The sequence below is a fragment of the Etheostoma cragini genome, chromosome 22 (genome assembly GCF_013103735.1).
Source record: "Etheostoma cragini isolate CJK2018 chromosome 22, CSU_Ecrag_1.0, whole genome shotgun sequence".
Classification (NCBI taxonomy): Eukaryota; Metazoa; Chordata; class Actinopteri; order Perciformes; family Percidae; genus Etheostoma; species Etheostoma cragini.
Window position 1 is genome coordinate 13,584,126 of NC_048428.1, and position 23,279 is coordinate 13,607,404.

At 42.6% G+C, this 23,279-nt stretch overlaps 3 protein-coding genes across 11 annotated transcripts in view; 2 read left to right on the top strand and 1 right to left on the bottom strand.

The window, feature by feature from the left end:
- The window catches only part of atp8a2 (ATPase phospholipid transporting 8A2), a 48,735-nt gene extending 43,896 nt beyond the window's left edge, over positions 1 to 4,839 (top strand). For 7 of the 8 annotated variants that reach the window (XM_034862738.1, XM_034862737.1, XM_034862734.1 and 4 more), the window contains 4 exons: positions 291 to 379; positions 577 to 681; positions 3,790 to 3,881; positions 4,075 to 4,839. In XM_034862738.1, coding sequence (XP_034718629.1) covers positions 291 to 379; positions 577 to 681; positions 3,790 to 3,881; positions 4,075 to 4,169 — 381 coding nt within the window. In that variant the 3' untranslated portion in view covers positions 4,170 to 4,839. Of the gene's footprint in view, positions 1 to 290; positions 380 to 576; positions 682 to 1,638; positions 1,670 to 3,789; positions 3,882 to 4,074 lie in introns of all 8 variants that reach the window. The other variant, XR_004655355.1, reaches the window with a different exon arrangement.
- Positions 4,840 to 6,752: 1,913 nt separating this feature from the next.
- Positions 6,753 to 13,586, bottom strand: LOC117938224 (protein shisa-2). Its single transcript, XM_034862744.1, has 2 exons — positions 12,656 to 13,586; positions 6,753 to 8,369 (listed from the first exon to the last, which is right to left on the bottom strand). The coding sequence occupies exons 1-2, from the start codon at positions 12,957 to 12,959 to the stop codon at positions 7,807 to 7,809; spliced, it is 867 nt and encodes a 288-aa protein (XP_034718635.1). The 5' UTR covers positions 12,960 to 13,586; the 3' UTR covers positions 6,753 to 7,806.
- Positions 11,810 to 22,603, top strand: spice1 (spindle and centriole associated protein 1). Of its 2 annotated transcripts, none has more exons than XM_034862742.1 (19): positions 11,810 to 11,824; positions 15,973 to 16,174; positions 16,453 to 16,548; positions 16,793 to 16,840; positions 17,378 to 17,518; positions 17,692 to 17,794; positions 17,962 to 18,080; positions 18,289 to 18,377; positions 18,525 to 18,667; positions 18,799 to 18,924; positions 19,044 to 19,318; positions 20,474 to 20,605; positions 20,697 to 20,811; positions 20,888 to 21,001; positions 21,102 to 21,526; positions 21,722 to 21,911; positions 22,024 to 22,093; positions 22,292 to 22,355; positions 22,446 to 22,603. In XM_034862742.1, the coding sequence occupies exons 3-19, from the start codon at positions 16,453 to 16,455 to the stop codon at positions 22,500 to 22,502; spliced, it is 2,307 nt and encodes a 768-aa protein (XP_034718633.1). In that variant the 5' UTR covers positions 11,810 to 11,824; positions 15,973 to 16,174; the 3' UTR covers positions 22,503 to 22,603. The 2 variants fall into 2 exon arrangements, with proteins under 2 accessions (XP_034718633.1, XP_034718634.1); XM_034862743.1 differs by having other exon boundaries at positions 21,102 to 21,520.
- Positions 22,604 to 23,279: the final 676 nt, after the last annotated feature.

The window sequence follows — 23,279 nt, forward strand, 5'->3', positions numbered from 1 at the left end:
GTGGTTACTCACTAGCATTTTTACCTTTTAGCATGGAAGCATTGCGTTTCATCTGTGTTAAATCCAGTTTGTGCTGTAAATCCTGGTTGTGAGAAAGCTGTTGAAGATTTTTGGCTAACATCGGGGTTATTCTCACTGCGCTGTGAATGGCTTTCAATGTGCTTTGTCTCACGTTTCTCTTTGCCTTTTCCACATGTTTCACTCTGCTCGTTGCAGAGAAAAATGACTTAATACTCAATTTGAATTAATATACGAGCGAAATAAATGGAGCCTGTGTGTTGTCATTGCAGGCTGGCAAGGTGATGCAGTGCTGGCACTTCTGGCTGGGCCTGGTCCTGGTGCCTACTGCGTGTTTACTCAAAGACTACGCTTGGACCGCGTAAGTAGAACACATTTAATATAAATACATGGAAAATCCATACAGAGAGTATTTAACTTAACCGAGGCGTTTACATAACCCAAATTGAGTCTATGTCAACACTTGCGCACACTTTACATTATGAATCACATGTGTATGCAAAGTAAAACACTCAAACTTTCCCTCATGGGTCTGATGAGCTTATTTCTGCTTTGTAGCACACGTCGCACTGTGAGGAAGTCTTTGCTAGAGGAGGTGCAGGAGTTGGAAGCTCGGGCCGTAGACCCGGGGGCAGCTGTGCTTCGGGATGCCAGCGGCCGCAGGTATACAACGCACTAAGAAGCATCATGGGATCTCACCTGCATTCATATCCAGTTTTTTTTCTGTCATCAATCAGTTAAATCTATTGATTTGTTTTTTATTAAAAAGCCCTTTTCAGTCTTTTATTGTAGGATTTTTTTTTTTTTAAAGAATAATCCATTATTATCAATATTAACACTCTATGTACATGTGCAGATTCAGTATACAACTGTAATATACTTAGAGGCCACTTTATTGGGTACACCTTTACACTTTATTGGGTACACCTGTAAAATTTAAAGCAATTCAATACAACAGTGCAGGCATAAATTCTGCCTTTACAAAGATAATAATATTTTTTATTGACACTATCAGAGAGATTTTCAACTACCGGTATGTTTGTTACTAAGGTTGTAGTTTGCAGGGATTTTGAACTGGACTGCATTATATTCAGAGTTGTTTTTTAATGTTTTTCCCAAGACATTTACATATTTTAGCAAGGAATGATTTGGGAAACACCACCACAAACTGCAGCCGTAATAATTAACATATAGTGAATTATCACATCTCTGAAGGTTTTAACAAAAACTGGGCAATCTATGCTTCTTAAAGGAAGAATATGTGGCAGAGATGTTGTATTGAGTTGCATTAAATTGTATAGGTGTAACTAATAAAGTGGCCAGGGAGTACATGTTTCTGTATGTGTGAAAATAAATGGCATTTCTAATTCCCCGGTGGCACCGTCCACAGGGCCGAAGCCAAGGCTGAGGTCCCGTAGAGCCAGAGCTGTCCCATGCTCACCGAGGTAGTTTCTGGGTTTGCACTGTCCCACTGTGTGAACTGTGACCTCGAATGACCTGTGTGCCCCACTGCAAGCTCCTTTGGACTGACCTTTGCTTGTTTTCCATTAACGTAGTTCACACCTCTCTTTGGTTATCTTTTTCATGTCTCTCCTTTGTCTTCGGCGGATTGCTTCATAGATGGATCAATTTGAACTGCCGTACAGACCTGGTGTGTCTTCTGGATTCGTCTGTAGTTCTCTCTCTGTGATTTAGTTGTGTGGTGTCACTAGAGCTGTGTTAGAAACGGTGCCATTGTGTAGTTTTGGGAGACATTTTTCGAAGTTATAGACACAGTATGGATCATGGAGGTTTGACTGTTTGCTATCAGGGGGTGGTAAGAAGTATGTTACTTGAGTATTTCCATTTGATGCTGCTTTATATTTCAACTTCACAACATTTCAGAGGGAAATACTATTTTTTTTACTTCACTACATTTAACAGCTTTAGTTAATTTGCAGGTTCAGATTTCAGATTCAAAACATCCCAAACCTGTTTTTTTTTTATAGCTCAAAAAACAATTGGATTGCATGTCAAGTTCAAAAACAATCAGATAACACAATTCATAGTACATAGTTTAGTTGATTGTTGAATGCAGGACCTCTAACATAGTATTTTTGCATGGTGATAGTTCTACTTTGATTAAAGGGTCAGAGTAGTTTTTTCTCCACTGTTTGCTAGTAAGGATTGAAAAGAGTTGTATACTAATCTGCTTCAGGGTCAGATGTGAGTAAGTCACCCGGATAAGATGCTTTCTCTGAGCAGTTTGATCCTTGAAAAGAGGTAGAGGGGTCTGAGTTATGTTTTTAAAGGTGCATAACCACACTGCTGCACCTAACCTCCACTCAAGGCCCTGTCCTGGACTGACCCTGCCTGTAAAATCAGGAAAGCAGGACTGGGTCCTTGTGCCCTCTCCATTTAGAATAGGAGAAGTAAAGTAGCGGTACACAGAGAGCCAATGGAGCAAAAGGAAAAAAGAGCACATCTGTATTTGCAGTTCCCGGGGAGGTCCTGGAGTAGGCATGGGGAAGGGGTGGAAAGGTAGAGTACAGGAGGGCCTCGAGGGAAGAGTTCAAACGAAGCACAGCCTTGGGCCTTTTTTTAATCTGACGTTAGCCAGAAAGAAACATTATAGAAGGACAACTTGATGCATGAGCCTTTCATTTATTTGTCCGGCCACCATTTATTCTTTTATCATTCACTCGGCACTGTCATCTATCTAACAGACATCATTTTTGTTGGCCAAAAACTTTTTGAGCAAACTTTAGACCCCACTCAGTTTTTTCTTCTCTTTTTTGACACACACTGTGGTGAAGGTTCCCAACAGTCACATGCAGTATTAAGAATTTCCCAACTGCCTGATCCAAATTTTAACCTTGGGAAGGCTGGATCTAGTCCATAACTACTCCGTTGATCATCACAAGTGCCAGGGAAACCACTCCTGTGTGAATTTAAGGCTTGATTGGCAGATACATGTAGAAAATCTATTTTGTCAAATAAAATTGGCAAAAAGAGACTTTTTGATTTGAAAATCCCTAATACTGGTGTCCTTGCATTTACATCCAATGCCTCTGCCTTATAACTTTAATGGCTGTAATGATGGTGATAAGAGTGGAGAGGGCTATTGTTTGTTTTGTGTGCTTGTGTGTGCGCCTGAATTTGTGTGCAATATCTGGAAAGGGCTTAGTTATTTTTGGTCACAGGAGGAGAGGAGCCGTGACGGCGTGTGGTCTCCGAACAGAGGATCCAGTCTTTTTCTTGGAAGGGGGGAGAAGGAGAGGAGAGGAGTGTGGGGGCAGTTGAGGAATAGTTTACTGTGGATGTCCTGTTACCCTGCAGTCAGTTTATGACTCTGTGTGGGTTAAATTATGTCAGAAGTCCGTATCCCTTCCACTACATACCAACGTCCTGGTTTTAAATCCACTTAAATTTTGTTTTCTGTTTGTGTGTTTCTGCAAAAGACAAATGTACTTGGCCTTATATCCTTCAGTGTTTTGCTCCAGGACAGTTAAAGGTTGACGACTGTCTTTGATCATCCTGCTGCCTTAAATCTGGGTGTACTGAAGACACCATATTTTGACTTAAAAAGCAGCTTTAACTGCCACTGAAAGCAAAAGAAAAAATGACAAAAGCACTGAGATATATGTGCACTACTTTAAGAAATATTTCCCAGTAGCTTGAAATGGTGTTGTGCTTTAGTAAAAGTAGTCAAGAGTCTATTTAATTACCAATTATTAAGTGGCTATGTGCCGTCACTGTGGAGTAACTGATATTTCTTTTCTTTCTCTGCAGTCTAAACGAACGAGCCCATCTGCTGACAAGAGTATTTAGGAAAACGCCTTCAAGCGTAGGACGTTCAAACTCGGTGCAGCAGAATGTGTCGCGTGAGTGTCCTTTCACATATTCTAACATAGTCCTGCATCAATACAGGCCTTAAGAGAGAATTGTGTTACGGGTTTTCTCTTGTCCCTCTCACCACATTCATCTCATTCAACTTTATGGTTGTAGTGTCTGCACAGCAATACAGGTGTTTTATCATTCATTTCAAATGTTCGTCTTTGTCGTCTCTTTCTGCAGATGGCTATGCTTTCTCTCAAGAGGAGCATGGCGTGGTGTCCCAATCCCAGGTAGTGCGCTCCTACGACACCACCCGCCAACGCCCCAGCCTCTAGCCCTTCCCCTGACCAATGCTTCTGCTCACCGTAGCATTGGTTATCAAGTTGACAGCGGAGACACTCTCACGCCACATGACCAACCCCTGCTGTTGCCTTACTGGAACTATGACCTGACCCCTCGCCGGGGACGGGGTTAATGGTCAGGCGTGGTGACCGTTGCTGGCGCATAGAGTACTGACTGAATTGAGAGAAAGGACCAGGCCGATGTTATGGAAAAAAACATTCTCAAACTCAAACAAGCTGCACAGGCATGAGCAATCATAACCACGCACAGACATGACAAGTCAAACTCAGAGACTGTTCCTCATATCTGTATAACCAACAGACTGGGTTTGCTTCATGCCACTGTGTGTTTACCCATGTGTTTGTGTGCGCGTGTGTGCATTCCTGTGCGTCTGTATCTGCCTGTGCATGGTATGCCTACACGCATTGGCGCTCCTGTGTTTGTGTGCATGTGTGTTGGCCCGTGTGTGTTCGCTTCCACGGTTCTCCCTCATCTCTCTCGTGAGGTGGGTTTAGCTTGTCTGTCATCACATGCCCATGTGGGGGGGGAGGAGACGTAAAAATAAACATACACACACACATGCACTGATGAATTCCTTAAAAAGGGATGGAGTGAAGCAAAGACCAAGGTACAACGAAGCCCAAACCCCAGCTACAAACCCCCCCCCACACACACACACACACACGCACACGCACACACACACACACACACACACACACACAGCCCCATCGCAGCATCAAGCCTCACTGCCAAACAACACAGAGATGCCCCTGAGGCAGAACGCTCATGCCAAACTGGACCACCAACCTGCTGCAGCCCCGCCTACCCCACTGGGACTTCCTCTTGCTTATCGCTCCTTGTACCTTCATTCCTTCCTATCTCTCCATCTCGTAGCCGCTCTGCAGCCTCCACGTCTCTCCTACTCTAGCACATCTCCTTGTCTTGGCCAGTTTTTATAAAATCGACTTAGTTTCCTGTTGTTTCTGACGGCTCCTGTGATTCCTGATGCCGCCTGTTGAGCATCGTCAAGTGACATAGAAGCAACGAGCCTGGCATTAAAGCTTTCTTTTTCAGTTTTGTTGGCTTTCCATTCTTAACTGGACTGTTTTTTTAAATATTAAAGTGGACATTAATGTGTATGTGCTTATAATTTGTTTTCTCTCTTTTCATTAATGCCTGTTTTTTTACGCATATTTGGAAACATGTCTTAAGAGGGAATATTTTACTTGAACTAGTCCTAATAGGCATCCAAACAGAAGGGATCCGATTGAGACTTGCATGGATCATGTGTTTTTCTGGCTCTGGGATTTGTCTGAATGTAGAGTCCATTGTCTGTGTGCTCTGTGTTGAGGACACTCTGGTTCAGGAATGCAAGACTGAAAGGGTGGGGGAGAGGGGTTGTCCATCTGAGTCCTAATCATTAAATCTAATCAATCCATGGCCTGACTAAATGTCTCCGTCTCTTGACTGTAAGCTGTCTACTCCTTTAATCAGTTGGCTTTTTATGAGTCAAACTGGGGCTAGAGCCTAGTAGGAAGAGTCGGGTTTACACTGTTTGGCTTGATTTGTACAGAAGCTGCATACAAACATTTTACACATTGCCAAGATCAAACCTGTCCCAAACTCAGAGTCAGTAAATATATACCATTAGACGATTTAATACAGGCCCTGGACACTGAAGTCCAACTGGAGATCCTTTTTCCCACCAACCTCCCTGGATTTGGCCCAGCCCAAATCGACTTCAGCTGCTGCAGTATGGAGAATCCATCGGGCCAAGCAGGAGCCAGAGAGCCATTTATGCTTTTCAACTCGTCCCCAACGACCTACTTCACTTTCCACATTACTGTAGTTTTTGGAGGAGCTTGCCAAAACTGCATCTCCACATAGTCATAGTTTGAAACTGCCCATTGTTGTGCTAAATTGTTCCTCCTCTCTGTGAGTCGAGTTTTGTGACAGGTATTTGGTCTGTCCACAGTGGGTGGTAGAGCTGTCGGTGAATGTGTGTAATTAGTGTTTCTTATAGCTTAACTGTGAGTGTGTTTGTGTTTCAAGGGGATTAAGAATGGGAGACAGTTCTTTGTGCAAAACCCATTTATCTTACAGATTAGTTTTTTGTTAACCAAGTTTCAAAATGTGTGTATGTAAATCTCACTCATCCAGAGAGGCAATGGAAACCAAGCACTGCTAGAGTTGTTTAGGACAGTAGAATGTGATAAAACACTGAAGCTCTCAAAACACTTATTTCTGTTTAAAAGTTGTTTATTTTTTTTAGAATTCATATGAAAAATGTTACCCCTGCATCAAATTTGACAAATTTTCAAACAGAATTTTCCAGATACTCTTTGACACACAAGCTGCCAATCATTCGTATATATCTTCCAGACTTGCTTGGGCGTACAGATGAGGTACACACAAACATACCAGTTTCAGTACTTTGGGACATCTCAGACTGCACGCTCAGTGGAGCAGCACATTCCTCAAGTTATATGTACTGAGTTACCAGGGACCCAGCTGCACAACAGTATGCAGAAAAAAAGTAAATTTGACTTTTTTCTTTTTTTTTTTTGATTATGCCGAAAACACCATTTCTGTGCTGTTAAGTGGAACATAATGAGTCAAAGCTGCCCTGGAGCTGCCTGTGCCCTCAGCTTACTGTGGTAGTGTTAAATACACACACACCCCTCACAGGAGAGAAGTGAAGGGGGCAGTTTTTGCTGTATAATTAACTGTAATCTTCAGAGAACTGCCTCTCACTCCTTTTCTGTCACACACTCACACTTCTCAGGTACATTAACTGCAAGCCTTGCCTGTGTGTTTCCGCTCAGGGGAGTTGGTGAGTTTTTTTTTTTTTTTGGGGGGGGGGGTGCTCTTTTTCTTTTTGGGTGGCAGGAGGGGGGTTGTATTGCAGGGTGGAGCGTCACAGTCTATGTCCTGTGTTCACTTCATTAGAGTTTAAATGGTCGACAGGGAGATTGCGACTGCCTTTTACATTACACCACCTGCATTTCCCATTACACACATCCCTCCACTCCACACTAACTCACACATACAGTACCTACATCATTTCACATGCTTTTTTTTCCTCACAAACAAACATCCTGTACTATATAAACCATTCACAAGTGCACATGGCATAAACCTTTTTGCTTGAATATTCACTTTTTTTGTTACAGTTCACTGCTATAAATCATCCAGTCGTCACTCATTCCAGAACATATAGGCCAACAAATCTTTTTCTCATTCTCAAATTCACATACATGCATACACAAACACATACACAGTTGTATTTGAGCTGCAGGCTGCAGCGGGCTGTGCACAATCAACCATCTGGGTTGTATAACCCTCCTATATGCAGTTCTGTCTTTGCATCAAGACAGAAAATTGTTTATGCATCCATCATAGGCTGAGCTTAGCTCATTCCAACTTGCCAAGAGATCATATGACATGCTAAACAGACACACACCACACACAATAGCAAGGCAGGCCCTGAGCCAGCAACGGCTTTGTGAGTCTGACTCCATGCCTTTCTATTTTTCCACTCTGGCAGCGTCCCCTAAAGGTCTCTGGCACAGCCCTCACAGGTTAAACTTCACAACAAAGTGGCAGAGTGGTCTGCAGGTTGGCTCCTCATCATACAGTCACTGCAGGGTATTTCTGGTCACTGGTGACACTGGAGCCACCAATTGGAGGAGGGCAGGGGGACTGGAGGGGTCTGTATCCTCCCTGAGTAGGGTCCAGGAAGGTTGGGGCAGGGTGGGCGTAGCCGATGTACTGCGGGTGAAGAAACTGTCCCTGGTGAGGCATGATTTGCGTGGCCTGCTGGCAATTGAGTACAGAGAAGTTAGTGGGCATGTTGACAAAGACGCTGGCATCAGGGGGCAGGCAGCAGGAGGCCTGAGCCCGCATGAGCGGAGGGGGACCAGGGCGGGGTGCAGCAGGCGGGGCAGAAGAGCTGGAGGAGGTGGCTGTGCTGGATTGTCGGGACGATGAACCCCTGGAGGTCCCCATGCTGGCCATCATAGGAATGGTTTCCAAGAGGCGACCAGCACCGGTCCCTCCTCCTGTCGCACCTCCTGATGACAGTTCCTGTTTTGGCCGGAGGCAGCGGCAGCAGCACACAGCAACCACAGAGCCCACCAGGATGAAAGCTACAAACACCGAGCCCACAATCAGGAACGGCACATAGATAGGCACTACAGAGAGAGAAGAAAATCACACATTCTCATGAAAAAAACAGCTATCAGATCCCTTGACATCTTAAACATTAACGTTAACATTAACATTATCAGTTAAACATTAACGTTCAAAGCAGTAGCGCCTCACAAACACACACACACACACACACACACACGTGTCTTGCTTCCTGGCAAAAGCAAAGCTCCTACTTGAGAGTGGAGATTGGGTAAGACAGTGAAACAAAAGACTGAGCAGAGAGGAGTGTGTGGACTTGGGTAAGAGAATGAGATGTACACTGGGACTGAGTCCCCAGGGAGTCCCAGGCTCTCATTAGCAGTTATTAACTTTGTTTTGATCTGCTTTAATCCTCAGCACCCTGCTGTTTCCCGAGCCTCCTCGACCCTGCAGACCTGTGTGTGTGTGTATGTGTGTGTGTGTGTGAGACATTCTTAGGCCCGGCTGCCAGCATATACGTGACCTTTCTTTTTCTTCAGCTATTTATGACCAAACCTTTGAAAATGAGTTACTCAAGTTGAACTACAGTACTTGGCTTCTGCTTAAAGAAGGGTATTAAAGTTGACTGATTTAATGTAGCTGAATGGGAGCTTATTCAGCCCTTAAATCCAAGGAATAGCAATTTCTTCTCGCTGACCTTTTCTTCCTTTTTGTTTAATACAGCAAATCAGACTGGTAAGAAAGTACTTGTGTAACAGTTCCACCAATCACACTGTGCTCTTTGCTGGGTCAAATAGCAGCGGCATTAATAAACTGGTACAAATCTTGACATTTTTATATGTTAAGATCTCAGTTCCAGTTAGATATCTGTAAATGTGCTAAGTGAAAAGCAAGAGAAGCTCCATTAACAACTTTGAAACATGATCAACAATAACTTTCCTCAAGAAGAAATAACAGTTTTTGTTTGAATTTCACCTTTTGGCCGAACAGCAAGGGCACAGCGTGGATGTTTTGGGCAGAAAAGGGAACAGGCGAGATGAGGTCACTTCTTAGGTGTTTTCCTCACTGGTTCATTCCCATGCTCACTCATACAAACACCTTACAGACACAATAATGACCATGTTACATTATAAGTGATTAGTTGTGTTTTATTGTTCCCACTGGGTGTAGTTATTTTCCGCTCTGAATGTGCCCATGTGTTATGAGGTGTAACTGTATGCCAGGGAGAGAGAGGTGGCAACTGGCTCCAGTTTCCTTTTGTCTCTTTGAAATACATCCATACCGCCTTGAGAAACTTTTCAAAATGCTCATCAAAAGTAGCAAGGTATTATAAGGATTACTGCATGGAACCTGTTAGGAGCTGGGGGACATTCATTGGCTGAGGCGGTAAGTCCAGGTGACAAAAGACATAGGCCAGCTGCAGAAGAGGCCGAGACATAGGGACATGAAACAGACTAGGACCTTGACCCAATTCCCTTTGACAAGAATCGGTGTCAACTTCAGAGGCTGATGTAGTCTACCTCACAGCTAAACACCTTCCAGTAAACAGGTTTTAACAGGAACTCTGTTATGGCAACATAAATAAGGGACACTTTGACTGCCCTCTTTTCCTGCACTTACATGGCCTCCACCTCAACCTCTCTGCTTCCACTCGCTTTTTCAGCATTTTCTGCTTTCGGCAGATGAAGATTAGTAATTGCAGAAACTTTTCTCTCGTTTTACTTCATCTTCAACAACTCATTTTGTTTCAACTCCGGGTCTCCTTTCCAAAACACTGTACAGTAAAACAGTATTGGAGGGGGGAGCACCAATTAAAGTTCAGCAAATACAGTGGTGGAAGAAGTACTCAGATCTTTGTGCAAGTAAAAATTACTTAATTACAAGTAAAAGTGAAATTTATTGAAAGTATCAAAATAAAACAACTCAATATGCAGAAAAGGGTGCTAAGGGTCACAAGATAAATCTAGGTAGGAACAAAGAAAAAAGGCTGAAGGTCTACAGCCATAGCAGCTATCTGATGCTTTAGCCCACAGATGTTGCTTTGAGTTAAATGCTAATATCAACGTGCTAACACGCTCGCAATGGCAATGCTAAGCTGATGTTTAGCAGGTATAATGTTTACCATGTTCACCATTTTACTTTAGCATGTTAGCATGCTAAAATTTGCTACTTAACTCAGCGCTAAACACAAATTACCGCTGAGGCTGGTGGGAATGTCATTACTACTGCAGATATTTGGCCATGAACCAAAGCACTATTGGATAAATTTAAACTTTAAGTTTATGATGACATTTAATAAAAAGTTATGGTTTTGCAATTTATCCCAAAGGGGACATAAATGTCTGTTCAAAATGTCATTGAAATCCATATGATAGTTGTTGAGACTTCAATATGGACCAAAGAGGTGGACCAACTTACAACACTGCCATCCATAGATTCCTGTCGCTAGTGGGAAAAACTATACATTGCTAGACTAATTTGTAAAAAAAAAATATATGTATTTAAAAATAAAAGTTGAACTTTGTTTTTTATGAAGTTTGGCAACTTGTACCTCTTTGGGCTTCAAACAGTTATATTTTTTTACCTTTTGCTAAGGTGTTATTGACTCATCTTGTGCACATGGGGGTTGAAACCGTCCTATTGTTCCCTGTCACTCCTCCACACCTGTTGCTGCAGTTGAGCTGTGCAGCCTTGCCGCAGTAACAGCAGCCCCCTCTCTTAAGCTCTTGTTTTGGGCACAGTCTTTGTGGCTGTGCTGGCTGGACTCTCCCTCATCTATCCCACGGGTATTCTCCTGTTCCTAAATACCATATGTTCCTTCATGTTAAGTACATTAATAATTTCCTGCCTGTTATCCATTGACATAAAAGTGTTTATCTTTCCTGGATGATTAATAGACTGCAAGCATATGAAAAATATATGAAATGCACAAACTAAACTAGGCCGTCCAATTGTCTTAGTGAGAAAAAAAGCTGCTTTTCTTTATATTATTTTGGCTTGAGGCCACGGAATGAAATGTATATACCTCTTCCTATAGTGATTAGGCATGATTGTCTTAGCAAATGACAGATAATAGCTGGAGGGCCAAAAGAGGGCATACTATTCTCCAGGGAAACATGAACCAAGCCTGTGTTGCCTTTATCCCTGATGTCCAATATTTGCTCTACTTTTGTGGATTGCTGTTATCTACGTTGATCTTTTATTCAAGATATGATGCAGTAAGGTAGATTAATTTATGGGCATGCAAACCATGATGAATGGGGAGCCAAGGTGGAGACAAAAGTTTGTATTGTTACCTAATCAACTATACGAATTGGAAACCATTGGTTATATTTTGCTTTAAGTTTTCGTAATGGTCCCTCTCTTAAATGCAGTGTCTATGTATGTATGTATGCATGTATGTATGTATAAGAGTGTCTAGTTTGAAGCTTGTCTGAGTCTGAATCCCTTAAAAGCCCACAGACACCAGAGTGACTGCAATGGGGGATTCCAGGAGGACAGGGACTCCACCAGCCTGGTAGGAAATGATACATGATGAATGTGATTTGTGTTTTTTTTTTAATGAGCAGAGCTGTCAGCGCCTTTGGTGAGCCACTGTCCAAGATCCAGTCAAGTCCAAACTTGATCACCGTGGGGACAGCGTGAGCTGAGCCAGGCCCCTCTTGCACTGTTACTGGCCAGAACAAACACAGCTATTTATAAGTGCAGTATAGGCACAGTTTGCCATTTGTGAGTGCAGTTAACTGCTTTTAGTGAAGGAGTCTGCTGCTGTCTCCTGTGCAGCTGTCGTTGCCAAACAGGGCAGTCAGCAGATGAGTCTTAACAGGGAGATGCTGTCAAACTGTTTATGAGGGGAAACCAAGCCTTGTAGTAGGTCCTGCAATTTACAAAATCGAATTCAAGACATCCTGTATCCAAGGCACATGGGCATGGCGTCAACATGTTTGAGTCTATTTCAATTACTCATTTGGAATAAAAGTGAAAAACAAAGGTTTAGCTAAGATTAACAACACTACACTGACCCCTGCGCTGAAGCAACAGGTCAATTAGTTTTAGTACCAGTTTTCCTCTGATATACATCCCAGTGAAGACTACAGGATTGTTGGGCTTCACTGTGACAGTCTCCATACTCCAAAACGACCCACAAACATATAACATCTATTTATGCATCATGTGTGTGTGTTAATCCGTTTTTTAATGGCCTTTGCCCTATTTTGCAATGTCTTTTGTTGTTTTAACTGGTATGCACATGTTTTCTTTTTTTTAGGACTATGTAGGTTGACTGATTGTGAACATAAATCATATTTGCGTTAAAGGTTGCCGAAACAGTAGAAGATAGGCTTAATACCTGCACCGGAATCCTTGTTCTCCTTGCTCTCTGTCCCGGGCTCCTGAGCCTGCCGGTCGTTGTCGCAGCTCCCCTGATCGAGCCGTGCCTCCGTGCTTGAGCAGCAGTAGCGCAGCTCGCATTTCCCGCAGCAGATGATCGAGTCCTCTCCATCGATCTTCTCTGGGCACTGGAACCCTTCTTTCCACGCGCCCTGGGAGTCACGCCAGCCGTGGCAATACTCCCCACTGGCTTTCACATCAATAATAACCAGTAGCAGAGTCACAATCGCGGTGACAGACATCGGGAAACCTCCTCCCCACATCGTCGGCCAGGTGGCCCTCAGCCGCACGCTGGCGCACTAAATGAGATAGAGAGGCTTTCACTCTCGGCGTCACACCTGGTGAGGGGACTGATACGGTGGATCGAGGTGATACGGAGAGCTGAGGGGACGAAGTGAGGGAGCAATAAACCACTCAGAAGCTGTCATTTGCTAGAGGGATATCCGTGCGCAATTCAGATCCAACGTCTCCAAAAGTAACTTAGTGTGACTTTGCAGTGTGGGTGATTATCCAATAGTTGTAGGAAAACAAAACACAGAGTAGATGCTATTGAAAGAAAAGCTGTAACAGAAATGATATCAGATAAGCTTAAGTAATACTCCAGTTGTATACCATGAGCTCTTGCTAAAATCCAGAATGGGAAGACTAAATGATCTCCTGTGGCACTGCAGCAAGGCTGTTCATGTCTCCTCACTCTTCAAATGCCTTTCCACAGGGATGCAGAGGAACCAACACATGTAGCCTGATCCATGATGCTGTCACTCCTGAGACTCTTACCCTCAGCCCCGAGCGTAAAAATAAGATTTCAAACTTCTGGGGCTTGGTTTGCATTGTTGGGCATCAGAAGTCAGTCAACCAAGTGTGGACAGTGTGGCCCGGTTGAACTAAAGCGCGCAGAGTGTATCCTACTTTGCGTCAGAGTGAGAGGGGCGTGTAAAAAGTCAAATGCAAATACACATCCCTCTTAAATAAGTAATTAACCGTTGGAACTAGCAGTGGCAAGATGCAAACAGTAAAATACAACTTCCGGTTGAAACCTTTAAAATAAAAGCGTATCGCAGAATACTATCTGTGCACATTGAAACGTATGGAGTGGGTTACTTTTTTCAACTAAAAAAATTAGAAGATGATCCAAGATAGACCATTATATTATTTATTATATAGAAACTGCTTTATTTTAACTACCGGACCAGACCTCAGCCAACACAGCTTTGAGATTGTTCAGCTCTATCGTTTATGATTGGCTACACTAGCTATCAATTATGAATGTATGTGCTGCCAATCACGTTCATGTGACACTGTTTGCACTCGTATTAAACTTCGACACCAACCACTGTTGCAATGTTTACTAAATTGTGCATTTATTTTGAAAGGAAGCTACGCCATTTCCGGTTGCATATCATTGCTGACTTAATGCCGCTTTTCTTTTTCTACATCGGACATTTGCTTGAAACAATTGCCCCAAAGTTCAGTTAAACTTTTCCAGGCTGATTTTGTTCTAGTCTCCTGGTGAAAAGCAACTGGGAGTTAGGGTAGTTTGGCGCGTGCAGCCTCTCTCCTTTGCCCACTGACGGGGACGTAATGCCATCTAGTGGAGTTACCATATGCCTACTGCTTTGCATAAATCTGGTATTATCACTAAATAAACTCAATAAGTACACTTTTTTTTTTACAAAGACTTGGTGGGTGTGCCAATATAATTACAAATGTTTGTGTATTTTACACAATATCCAGTGGTTTAATGTAGGCCTATTTACACAATCTTGCTGTATATGGGTAGGCCTACTAAATTATGTAAATTATCATAGGCTACTTCTTCCACCACTGGTTATGAACACATTACCCAGCAGCACTCGACCAGCTAGCTAATATTATAGTGCTGCTTAAAATGCTGTGCATCAGTAACAATGAAAAAAAAAATAAAATAAAATAAAATAAAATAAAATAAAGCTGCAAGCAGCAATGAATGGGCCCTCGCTTCCTCGCAGGTTGGGGGTATACTACTGGCAGATTCCAATCTTTGTTGCAGTGCATTTGCCAAAGGTTGATTTTGTTGCAGCTATCTGTGTGTGTGCTTCTTCTGTGTGTGACCCAACCTGCTCTTTCCTTAAAAAGCTTCCATATAGATGTAATTCAAAATTCTGCATTTTTGCCTTCTAGTCCTAGAAATAGATATGTTTACCAGTAATAATCTGAAAGTACTAATCAGAACTAACAACATGATTACTGTCACTAGATAGAAAGAAAAAGTTGATTTTACTCGGTGCTATTCAGTAAAAAAAGTCATTATTGTATGCATTGCTGCGCTGGCACTGCTGCCTTGCTAAATGATAGCAACTAACCACGAGACTTCCCCAACTCTCAGCAATTCCTCATTTGCCTTCCCATGTCTGGCAGGTTTGAAATTAAAAGACTGCTGGCCTTTCCACCTCTTCCTCATCCCAGCCAGTTGCCATAGTTCTAGTACTAGGCTGAGGCTACTCTCCCCAATGTGATGTCATCACTGAATTGAGTTAAAAACCCGCTAATACCAAAAAAAAACTTTAACACTATTTGGAGACATTTAAAAAAATGAAATGACGAGCTCTATGGGGCCCAGTTACAGGTATGGGCCAAATTGTTAAACAGTCTCACAAAGCTCCCAGGTGTTTATGTAGGCGCCAATGTTTGTAAGTTTTCGTATATTGAGGCCGTCAAAAATGTGCCCAAGGGCTAAAACCAACAAGGGGGCACTAGAGAGCAACCATAACACTCTCAAGCCTAAATGAGAGTTCAGATAAAAGAGTTTAATATTCTGCACATGGCTTCAAGATTTTGAGAGTTTTCGTGGATCCAAAAGTCCTCAAAAAAAGTATTTGTAAAATAAGAAATTTCACACAAAATTTGCCATGTCATAAAAAAAAATTTTTGTTCTTGATTTTTTTCTAAAAATAGCTTGACTGAGTTCCAGATGATACCCATGTTCCCTCAAAAGTTAGTATGATAACTTATTCCTTTTGTTGAGTTCAGGCTGCACGTTAGGGGGCGCTATGGAGCCCCAGCTATAAACGCCCCGCATCAGTCACTACAGAAATTAGTCATGTTTCATAGGTCTGACACGTTTGCAAGTTTTTGTGAGTTTTCGTGCATTCTGAAGCCCTCAAAAATGAGAGCGACTTTGTGCTAGGACATCGTTGGTGCCCTTGCACTTCCATGTAATGTTAAAGACAACACTCACGTGGTCTATTTTGCTCAATAAATTCTTTTTCTTCAACCTTGGTGCTACTTGCTCGCCAGTACTTCATTTCCCATCATGCTTCAGCGTGAAGCGGTGTCTGTAGCAACAGCACAGGAAGTGGCGCGCAACTGTTGAAAAACTGTAACACAACAAACTGAAGCGGGGACTTGAATGCTGTTCAACAACGTCAACTGCTAGCTAGCTGTGTTGGCAAAGTTACAACCCGTGCTCTTCTTTAAGTTTGGCTTACTAACATAAGACGTAAGTGCTATTTTAATATTTGGCTAGCTTTGTGTGAAGTCATATTTTAGCTTACATTGGAGGTAACGTTGAGCAAACGTTTCGCAAAGGAGACTATTGAGAAAAGATAGCTAACAGTGACGTTACTGGTGCACAAATACCTGTAACTATTGTGAAGGAGACATTATCCGCTGGACACATTTGTTGGTGAATTAAGATAAGTGTGGACATGGTACAAACAACTCTGTGTTTCTACTGTGAAGCCATAGGACTAATCATTTCATATCGTTTGTGAACAGATGTCGCATGTGAGAGTTGGGCGTCCAACACAACATACCAAAGGAAAAAGGCCTGTTCGCCCCAAGAAGGCAGCATCTTCTAAAAAAGACTGGGTGGTGAGTACTGACCACTGACATTCGCTCTAGCCTCCACCTGTTGACTTGACAAGTATGTAGTGTGTCATGTACTTTGTTAGTTATATCTGCACAACTAGGACGATAGTCAAATTATGTTTGGTGTAAACATTTTTCTCTCATAAAGTAATCTCCTCCTCTTCCTACTCCTCCATCTTCTTAAATAAAGAACATATTATTTTGCTTTGAAAGCAATTAAATGACAGCCCTCTCTTGATGGTTTCAGAGCACTGTCAATGACCTGTCAGTGCACAAGCTGTCACCGGCTGAGCTGGTAAGGTGTTTCATAGTGTTCTCATTCATTGTTGTTTTGAGAAGCAATTCATACTGTTTAATTTCATGCTATTAGGGCTGGGCAATATGGAGAAAATCAGATATCACAATATATTTCACCAAATACTTCGATATCGATATTGTAGGGTTTAACGATAATTGCTTTCCCACAATATTTACACAATGAGGTTTGTGATAAATAATATTCAGTAATGTGGATATAATGATTAAGCTGGTGAAGGCAAATAATAAAACAGGTGGAACAGTCTGGTAGGTTCAGAAAATGACATCACTTTTCTGTAATGCAGCTAGTAAAACCAGGAAAAGACAACACTTATGTCATTTTACAATATCCAAAATCTAAGACAAGTATCTATTCACATATCACGATATCGATATCGTGTAAATCAATATATTGCCCAGCCCTACATGCTATGCATTATAATAGCACTTGAACTTAATTTTAGATAGGACTGAAACAATTCAAACAGTTATTACAAGTCCATATTTGCTTCTGGATTAATCACTTCTGCTGCAGAACCATCGGCATGAGATTCACAAGTCCCACAACAAGGCAGCGGCTCAGTGGGAGCTGAGAGAGAAAGCCCTACAACGGCGTATCAGACACGCCGGGAGCCCTGCACCTCTAGACCACGCCAGCCTTAGCATCATCAGGGAGGTGAGTCTGATGAGGATTTTCCCATTGCTGTTCGTGTCTTCTTAACTTAATCAATTTTTGTTTGTTTTGAAAGAAATGAAGTTTGTTTTATACAGAAACAAAATACTAGATTATCAATCTTACTGAAACTCCTCCCTGGTGCTGAGTTTCTCAGAGGGTTTTTACTGCTGCAGGTGTTCTCTGACCAGCTGCTGCTTCAGGATGTGCTGGCTCGCTCTGACAGAGCCATGGCTGTGGTCAAAGACTTGTTTGGAGATGCTCCACGCAGGCAGGCCGGTAAATGTACTCACCTGTCCCCTGCTTGTAGACATAAGTGGGCATGTATATAAGATATTGTGTTTTCCTAGAAGATTAGATGTTAATTACTAAACATAAAGTACATTAGTACATTATTTCTTCCAAACGTTAAGGCTTTTTCACAGTGTGTTTGTGTATTCTCGCAGGGCACCCCAGTGTGACAAAGGCTCCAAACTGTTACTCTGACTCAGCGCTGCCTGTGCTCCAAAGACCAGATCCTCCGACTCAGTTGTCACTGCTCAGCCAGTCTATGATGGACCAACAGGTGTGTGGGTGTGGGTGAAAATAGTGTCATCAATTTGTGGTTTGTTACTTAATGTTTTACACCAGCTTTTATCCATTTATGTCTAATTTGCTCTCAATAATAATTCACTGTACACAGTTGGTGTCTTTTTACATTCTGGATTTAATTTTTTGCATAAAGATTTTGGTCTATATTAACGTGTTTGCATTTGTAAAATGTTTCTTTTCAGGCTCTTAATGAACTAGAAGTTTCAGAGGAAGACCACAGTGATGAAGATACCTATCATACTGGCAGTTCAGACCATCATGTAATCCATAGGTAATATTGCCCTGCGAAATACTGTACATGCAAAATATTACGCATTCTGAGATGAGAAACTGACTGTGTACTTGAAACGGGGGAGCTGTTAATTAAGTTTCTGATCTTCTGACACCACTGCATTGCTTGTGACACTTTTCTTTGCAGACCCAATGTAAGAAAAATGAATTCCCAGTCTCGGTGTAGAGTTATACAGCAACAGAAAGTCCATCGTCCTAACTCTGCCCATGCAGACAAAGATAATGTTCCTGAAACCCCCTGCACATCAGGCAGAGCACCAGGCCACACAGGTAGGATGAAAAGATGAGGACAGAACAGTTTTTAAGATTATTTATTTCATGCAGTCATCACAAGGAAAAATGTACTTTTTAAAGATGTGAAATCATTTTTCTGCAAACAAACTCATCTAACCTTGTTTCAGCTCTCAATGCCACAGTGGCTGTTGAGCGTGTTCGTTCCAGACAAAGCCAATCAGAGGAAGGCAAGGAGGAACTGACAGTCCTGGTTTCTCAGGTCCTGAACCCTGAGCTGCCTCTCAACCAGTCAGGTCATATCAAGAAGGAATCTGTTTTTTCATAATTTGTCAAAAGTTGTAATCATCTAAATGGTTAAATTCTGCAATAAACAGAAGGAATTAACCATAGTCTCTGCATATATATTTTTTAGGCAGGATCAGTAGTAGAACCAGCAGGAACAGAAAGTGTGTTTCTCAAAGTTCATGGCTGGATGGTTCCTCTGTTGCTTCTCTCAATGGGGACCAGTCCAGTCTGGGCATGTTGCAGGCCATGCTGGGTCAGGTGGAGGCAGACTTGGATACTCTGAGTTCTGACACTGTAGCAGCTTCAGCACAGAGTCAGAAACAGCAAAGAACACAAAGCCTCACTGGATTCTCTGTTGCCTTGGTCTCCACTCTGGGACGATTAGTGCACCTCTTCAAACAGGTACTGCAATGGCTCCAGTAAAGTCTTCATTAAACACTTTTATAGACCGATACAGCCAACATGCATCACATTACAGGAATGCTCACACAAGCATCTTATTTCTATTGATGTCTTCAAAAAGTATTACATTGTTTTTTGTTGGTTTCACTGAGTTTTCAAAACATTGTAGTAAGTCTTTTAGGCCTAAAGCTTTAATTAAAGGACCATACCATACCATTTCTGCGTGTTTTAACCCCTTTACTAGGAATCACATACAGTACACTTAAAGTGAAAAAATGTTTGGTTTTAGTTTGTGTCTCTGGTACTTCCACATGCATAAAAACCTGTGAAAAAACAACAACAAACATCCGTGCTGTTTTGAGTGAGATACAGGTTTCAGTCTCTGGGTGAGCTATTCAAAATCTCCACGGCTATCTACGTCACTAGCTCAGATAAGGTGACTGACCGTAGCATGCTAGCTCGTTCTCAATGGCAAACACACACTAGTTCACCATAATCTACAAAAGAACTAATTACATGTCCCTGTTCTGAAGGTATTCCACAAGTGCACCCTTGTTTAGAAGAAGTCTCCCAGCTAATCCTGCCTTGTACTCACCAAAGTAGGAAAACAGTAGCTAGCTGATGTTATCATTACCTAGCTACTGCCCATGTGCAACTCCCAACAAAGATAGTAAAGAAGTGAGATGTCTCACTCTGTAGCTAAAACAGAGACCTAAAAACACAGGATGAAAACAGAATCTGCAGCAATGTGCAGCACAACAAAAATATGGTGTTGTTTGAAAATGAAACCACGTAAACCCATTCTGGTACAACCTCAAAATACAATTATGAACCTGAAAATGAGCATAATATTGGCACTTTAACATTTCTGCGTGTCACTTTTGCAAAGCATGCCATAGTTTTATATTTCTGAAAGTGTTTCCTATTTTCCAGGCAGGCTTAATTTAGTTTTCGTTCAGTATCTTTTTTTGTCAAAGTTACAATGCACAGTAGTATTGCCTTGATGTTTGACCTCTGTTGTGTGAAGAGAGCAATGAAAACACACACATCCAGTATACTTTTAGTATAGAGGATATACAACATTTAAAAACATGTTTGACACTGTCTTGGAGCATTCTTAATTTCACGATGTCCATGTAACGTAACTGTCTTCAGAGGGAAGAGGAAGCTCAGGAAGAGGCCCTGGAGAGGAGGAGACTAGAGGAGGAGTTGAGAGAGCAACGTGGGCTGATCGATGCGCTCACTGCTGAGATGATGACTCTGAGAGAAGAGGCCGCCGCCCTGCAGGTTAGATAGACATAGAATTAACCACATGGTCTGACCCTACATTATTGTCCAGGTTCTGACTGATTCTGTCTTTCTCTTTTGTTCCTGTCAGGCCGGGTTGCAGCAGCGGACAGCAGAGCTGGAGCAAAAGTTGGACACAGTGGTGTTGGTGATGGGGGGACTTGGACTACTGGAGGCACACATCGACCCACCCCAAGAAGCTGCAGGTTCTCTCGCTCTCGCTCGCTCTTTCTCTCTCTCTGTGTATAATAGTGCATAATTGTTTTTACATCTTGTTAACAGTCAGTCAGTCCGCACCAGTTGCTGAGCGAGATCCTGAACGTCTACAAGCCTCTGTTGCTCCTGCTGTTCTGCTCTCCCCCCCTCGGCAGAGAGACAACTGGCAACAAACTCCTGGTAACAGCCTTGTTCTCTGTAGTTATCTAATTTCAGCTGCATGCCATCTTACTCAGCAAGCTGTAAGAAGCCTAAATTAGCTTTTCCTCCTGTTCTTTAGTGCCTCATCCTGTACCGCTGCACCAGGAGCTACCTCCTGTAGATGTCCTGCGTTCCCGTGAGGATGTCCATTCCCACAGCTCAGCCTATAGCCTCAGCAGCCTGCCCTCTACGTCCTCATTATTACTGACCTCTGACCCCCTCAGCTCACAGCTCACTCCAGTGGCCATGCTGGCTGAGATCGCTCAGCTGAACAGACAGAACGACCTGATCAGGGCCCAGCTTAGCCAAGCTAAGGGCCTGGGGTCAGGGGTCGGACAATCGCCTAACAGTAGCCATGAGCAGAGAAGGGTGAGCTCCAGCAGCTCGGGAAGAGTCACACCCCAAAGTGCCGAAGAGAGGAGGAAATCCGTTTCCAGCAGCACGGGGAGGAGGAGTCGGCAAGTGCAGTCTGTTGAAGGAGAGCAGCTGACTCATCAGGTGAAATTAAGTTAAGGTGCACAGAGCATTAAGTTAACTTTCTGATGTTCTTGAAATCTAAAGCTTTCTTAAATTTTTTGAAATATATTTAAAAGAATTTTCAACAAACACAGGTATTACTGGGAGAGGGAGTTGAATAACATGCAGAATTCTCCCTGTCATCAGGGGTGATACTGATTTGTTTCTTTCTGTCCTGCTCAGGCAACTCCAACTCCTAACGCCCTCCATGTGAGCAGTGTAGAACAGCGCCTCCTGGAGCTAAACAGACAAAGTGCAGCGGCAAGGGGCCGACTGCTGGAGCTTATTGAGCAACAGAAGCAAAGTGATACAACCAATGTTTCTTCCTCTGATTCCCCCATCCCTCCTTCTGCCTTTAGCCCACATTCAGCAGGTATGGTGGCTCAACCCGACATGTTTCTGTCCATGTGTAATGGCCTGTCACTGTAAGATAAACTATTGTCTGAAAGATTTTCTCACAATTAGCTTTATCATATCATTCTCAGTTGGAGGAGGAAGTCCAGAGCTGCTGGCTGCACAGGAGCTCCTGTCACACACTGGTGGGGAAGGGAGACGGTGAGATGGTTTTTTAGATGAGGCAGATTTTCTATGATGAGGCATGGGTATTAACTTTCAACATTGCTTTGTGGTTCTTGCTAGTACGCTGGATTTTTTTCAGCATACTTTTTAACAGACTTAGTTTCGTATAAAACACTCCCAAGAGACTAAACCCATATTTTAAGCGCTAAAACTATTATATGTATTTCTATGCAGATATGTTGATTCTGAAGTGTCTTCTCACAGTCTTAGAGGAGAACCAAGGGATGGCAAAACACAGGTACACAAACTACAGATTGCATGGACGTACTGAGGTTTCTCCAAACTATTACTACTTGGATCTATAATGTCTTTTCTTTTTCCACAACAGATGGAGAAACGGAGAGAGAGTGAGGGGTGGTTTGCCTTGTCTGCTCATGTGAGATGACAACAGGAATAATTATTCAACCTGAGGAAATGTAAAACCTGTTTTTTAGTATTTTATCTATGCATTTTTAAATGACTGAATTAAACATGTTTTTAAATTAACTTTGTGTTTTTTTGTCATCACTGTTTTATGGCGCGCACTGCAGTAGGAAAAGCCTGAGATATATATATATATATACACTCACCGGCCACTTTATTAGGTACCCCATGCTAGTAACGGGTTGGACCCCCTTTTGCCTTCAGAACTGCCTCAATTCTTCGTGGCATAGATTCAACAAGGTGCTGGAAGCATTGCTCAGGGAGTTTGGTCCATATTGACATGATGGCATCACACAGTTGCCGCAGATTTGTCGGCTGCACATCCATGATGCGAATCTCCCGTTCCACCACATCCCAAAGATGCTCTATTGGATTGAGATCTGGTGACTGTGGAGGCCATTTGAGTACAGCGAACTCATTGTCATGTTCAAGAAACCAGTCTGTGATGATTCCAGCTTTATGACATGGCGCATTATCCTGCTGAAAGTAGCCATCAGAAGTTGGGTACATTATGGTCATAAAGGGATGGACATGGTCAGCAACAATACTCAGGTAGGCTGTGGCGTTGCAACGATGCTCAATTGGTACCATGGGGCCCAAAGAGTGCCAAGAAAATATTCCCCACACCATGACACCACCACCACCAGCCTGAACTGTTGAAACAAGGCAGGATGGATCCATGCTTTCATGTTGTAGACGCCGAATTCTGACCCTACCATCCGACTGTCGCAGCAGAAAT

Excerpts from the sequence above, each read along its gene's own strand:
- LOC117938224 (XM_034862744.1), bottom strand. The coding sequence starts at position 12,959 with ATGTGGGGAGGAGGTTTCCCGATGTCTGTCACCGCGATTGTGACTCTG. Across the intron at positions 8,370-12,655 it reads GAACAAGGATTCCGGTGCAG|TGCCTATCTATGTGCCGTTC; the intron begins GTATTAAGCCTA and ends CTCTCTCTGTAG.
- spice1 (XM_034862742.1), top strand. The coding sequence starts at position 16,453 with ATGTCGCATGTGAGAGTTGGGCGTCCAACACAACATACCAAAGGAAAA. Across the intron at positions 18,378-18,524 it reads GACCATCATGTAATCCATAG|ACCCAATGTAAGAAAAATGA; the intron begins GTAATATTGCCC and ends TTTTCTTTGCAG. Across the intron at positions 21,912-22,023 it reads CTTTAGCCCACATTCAGCAG|TTGGAGGAGGAAGTCCAGAG; the intron begins GTATGGTGGCTC and ends TATCATTCTCAG.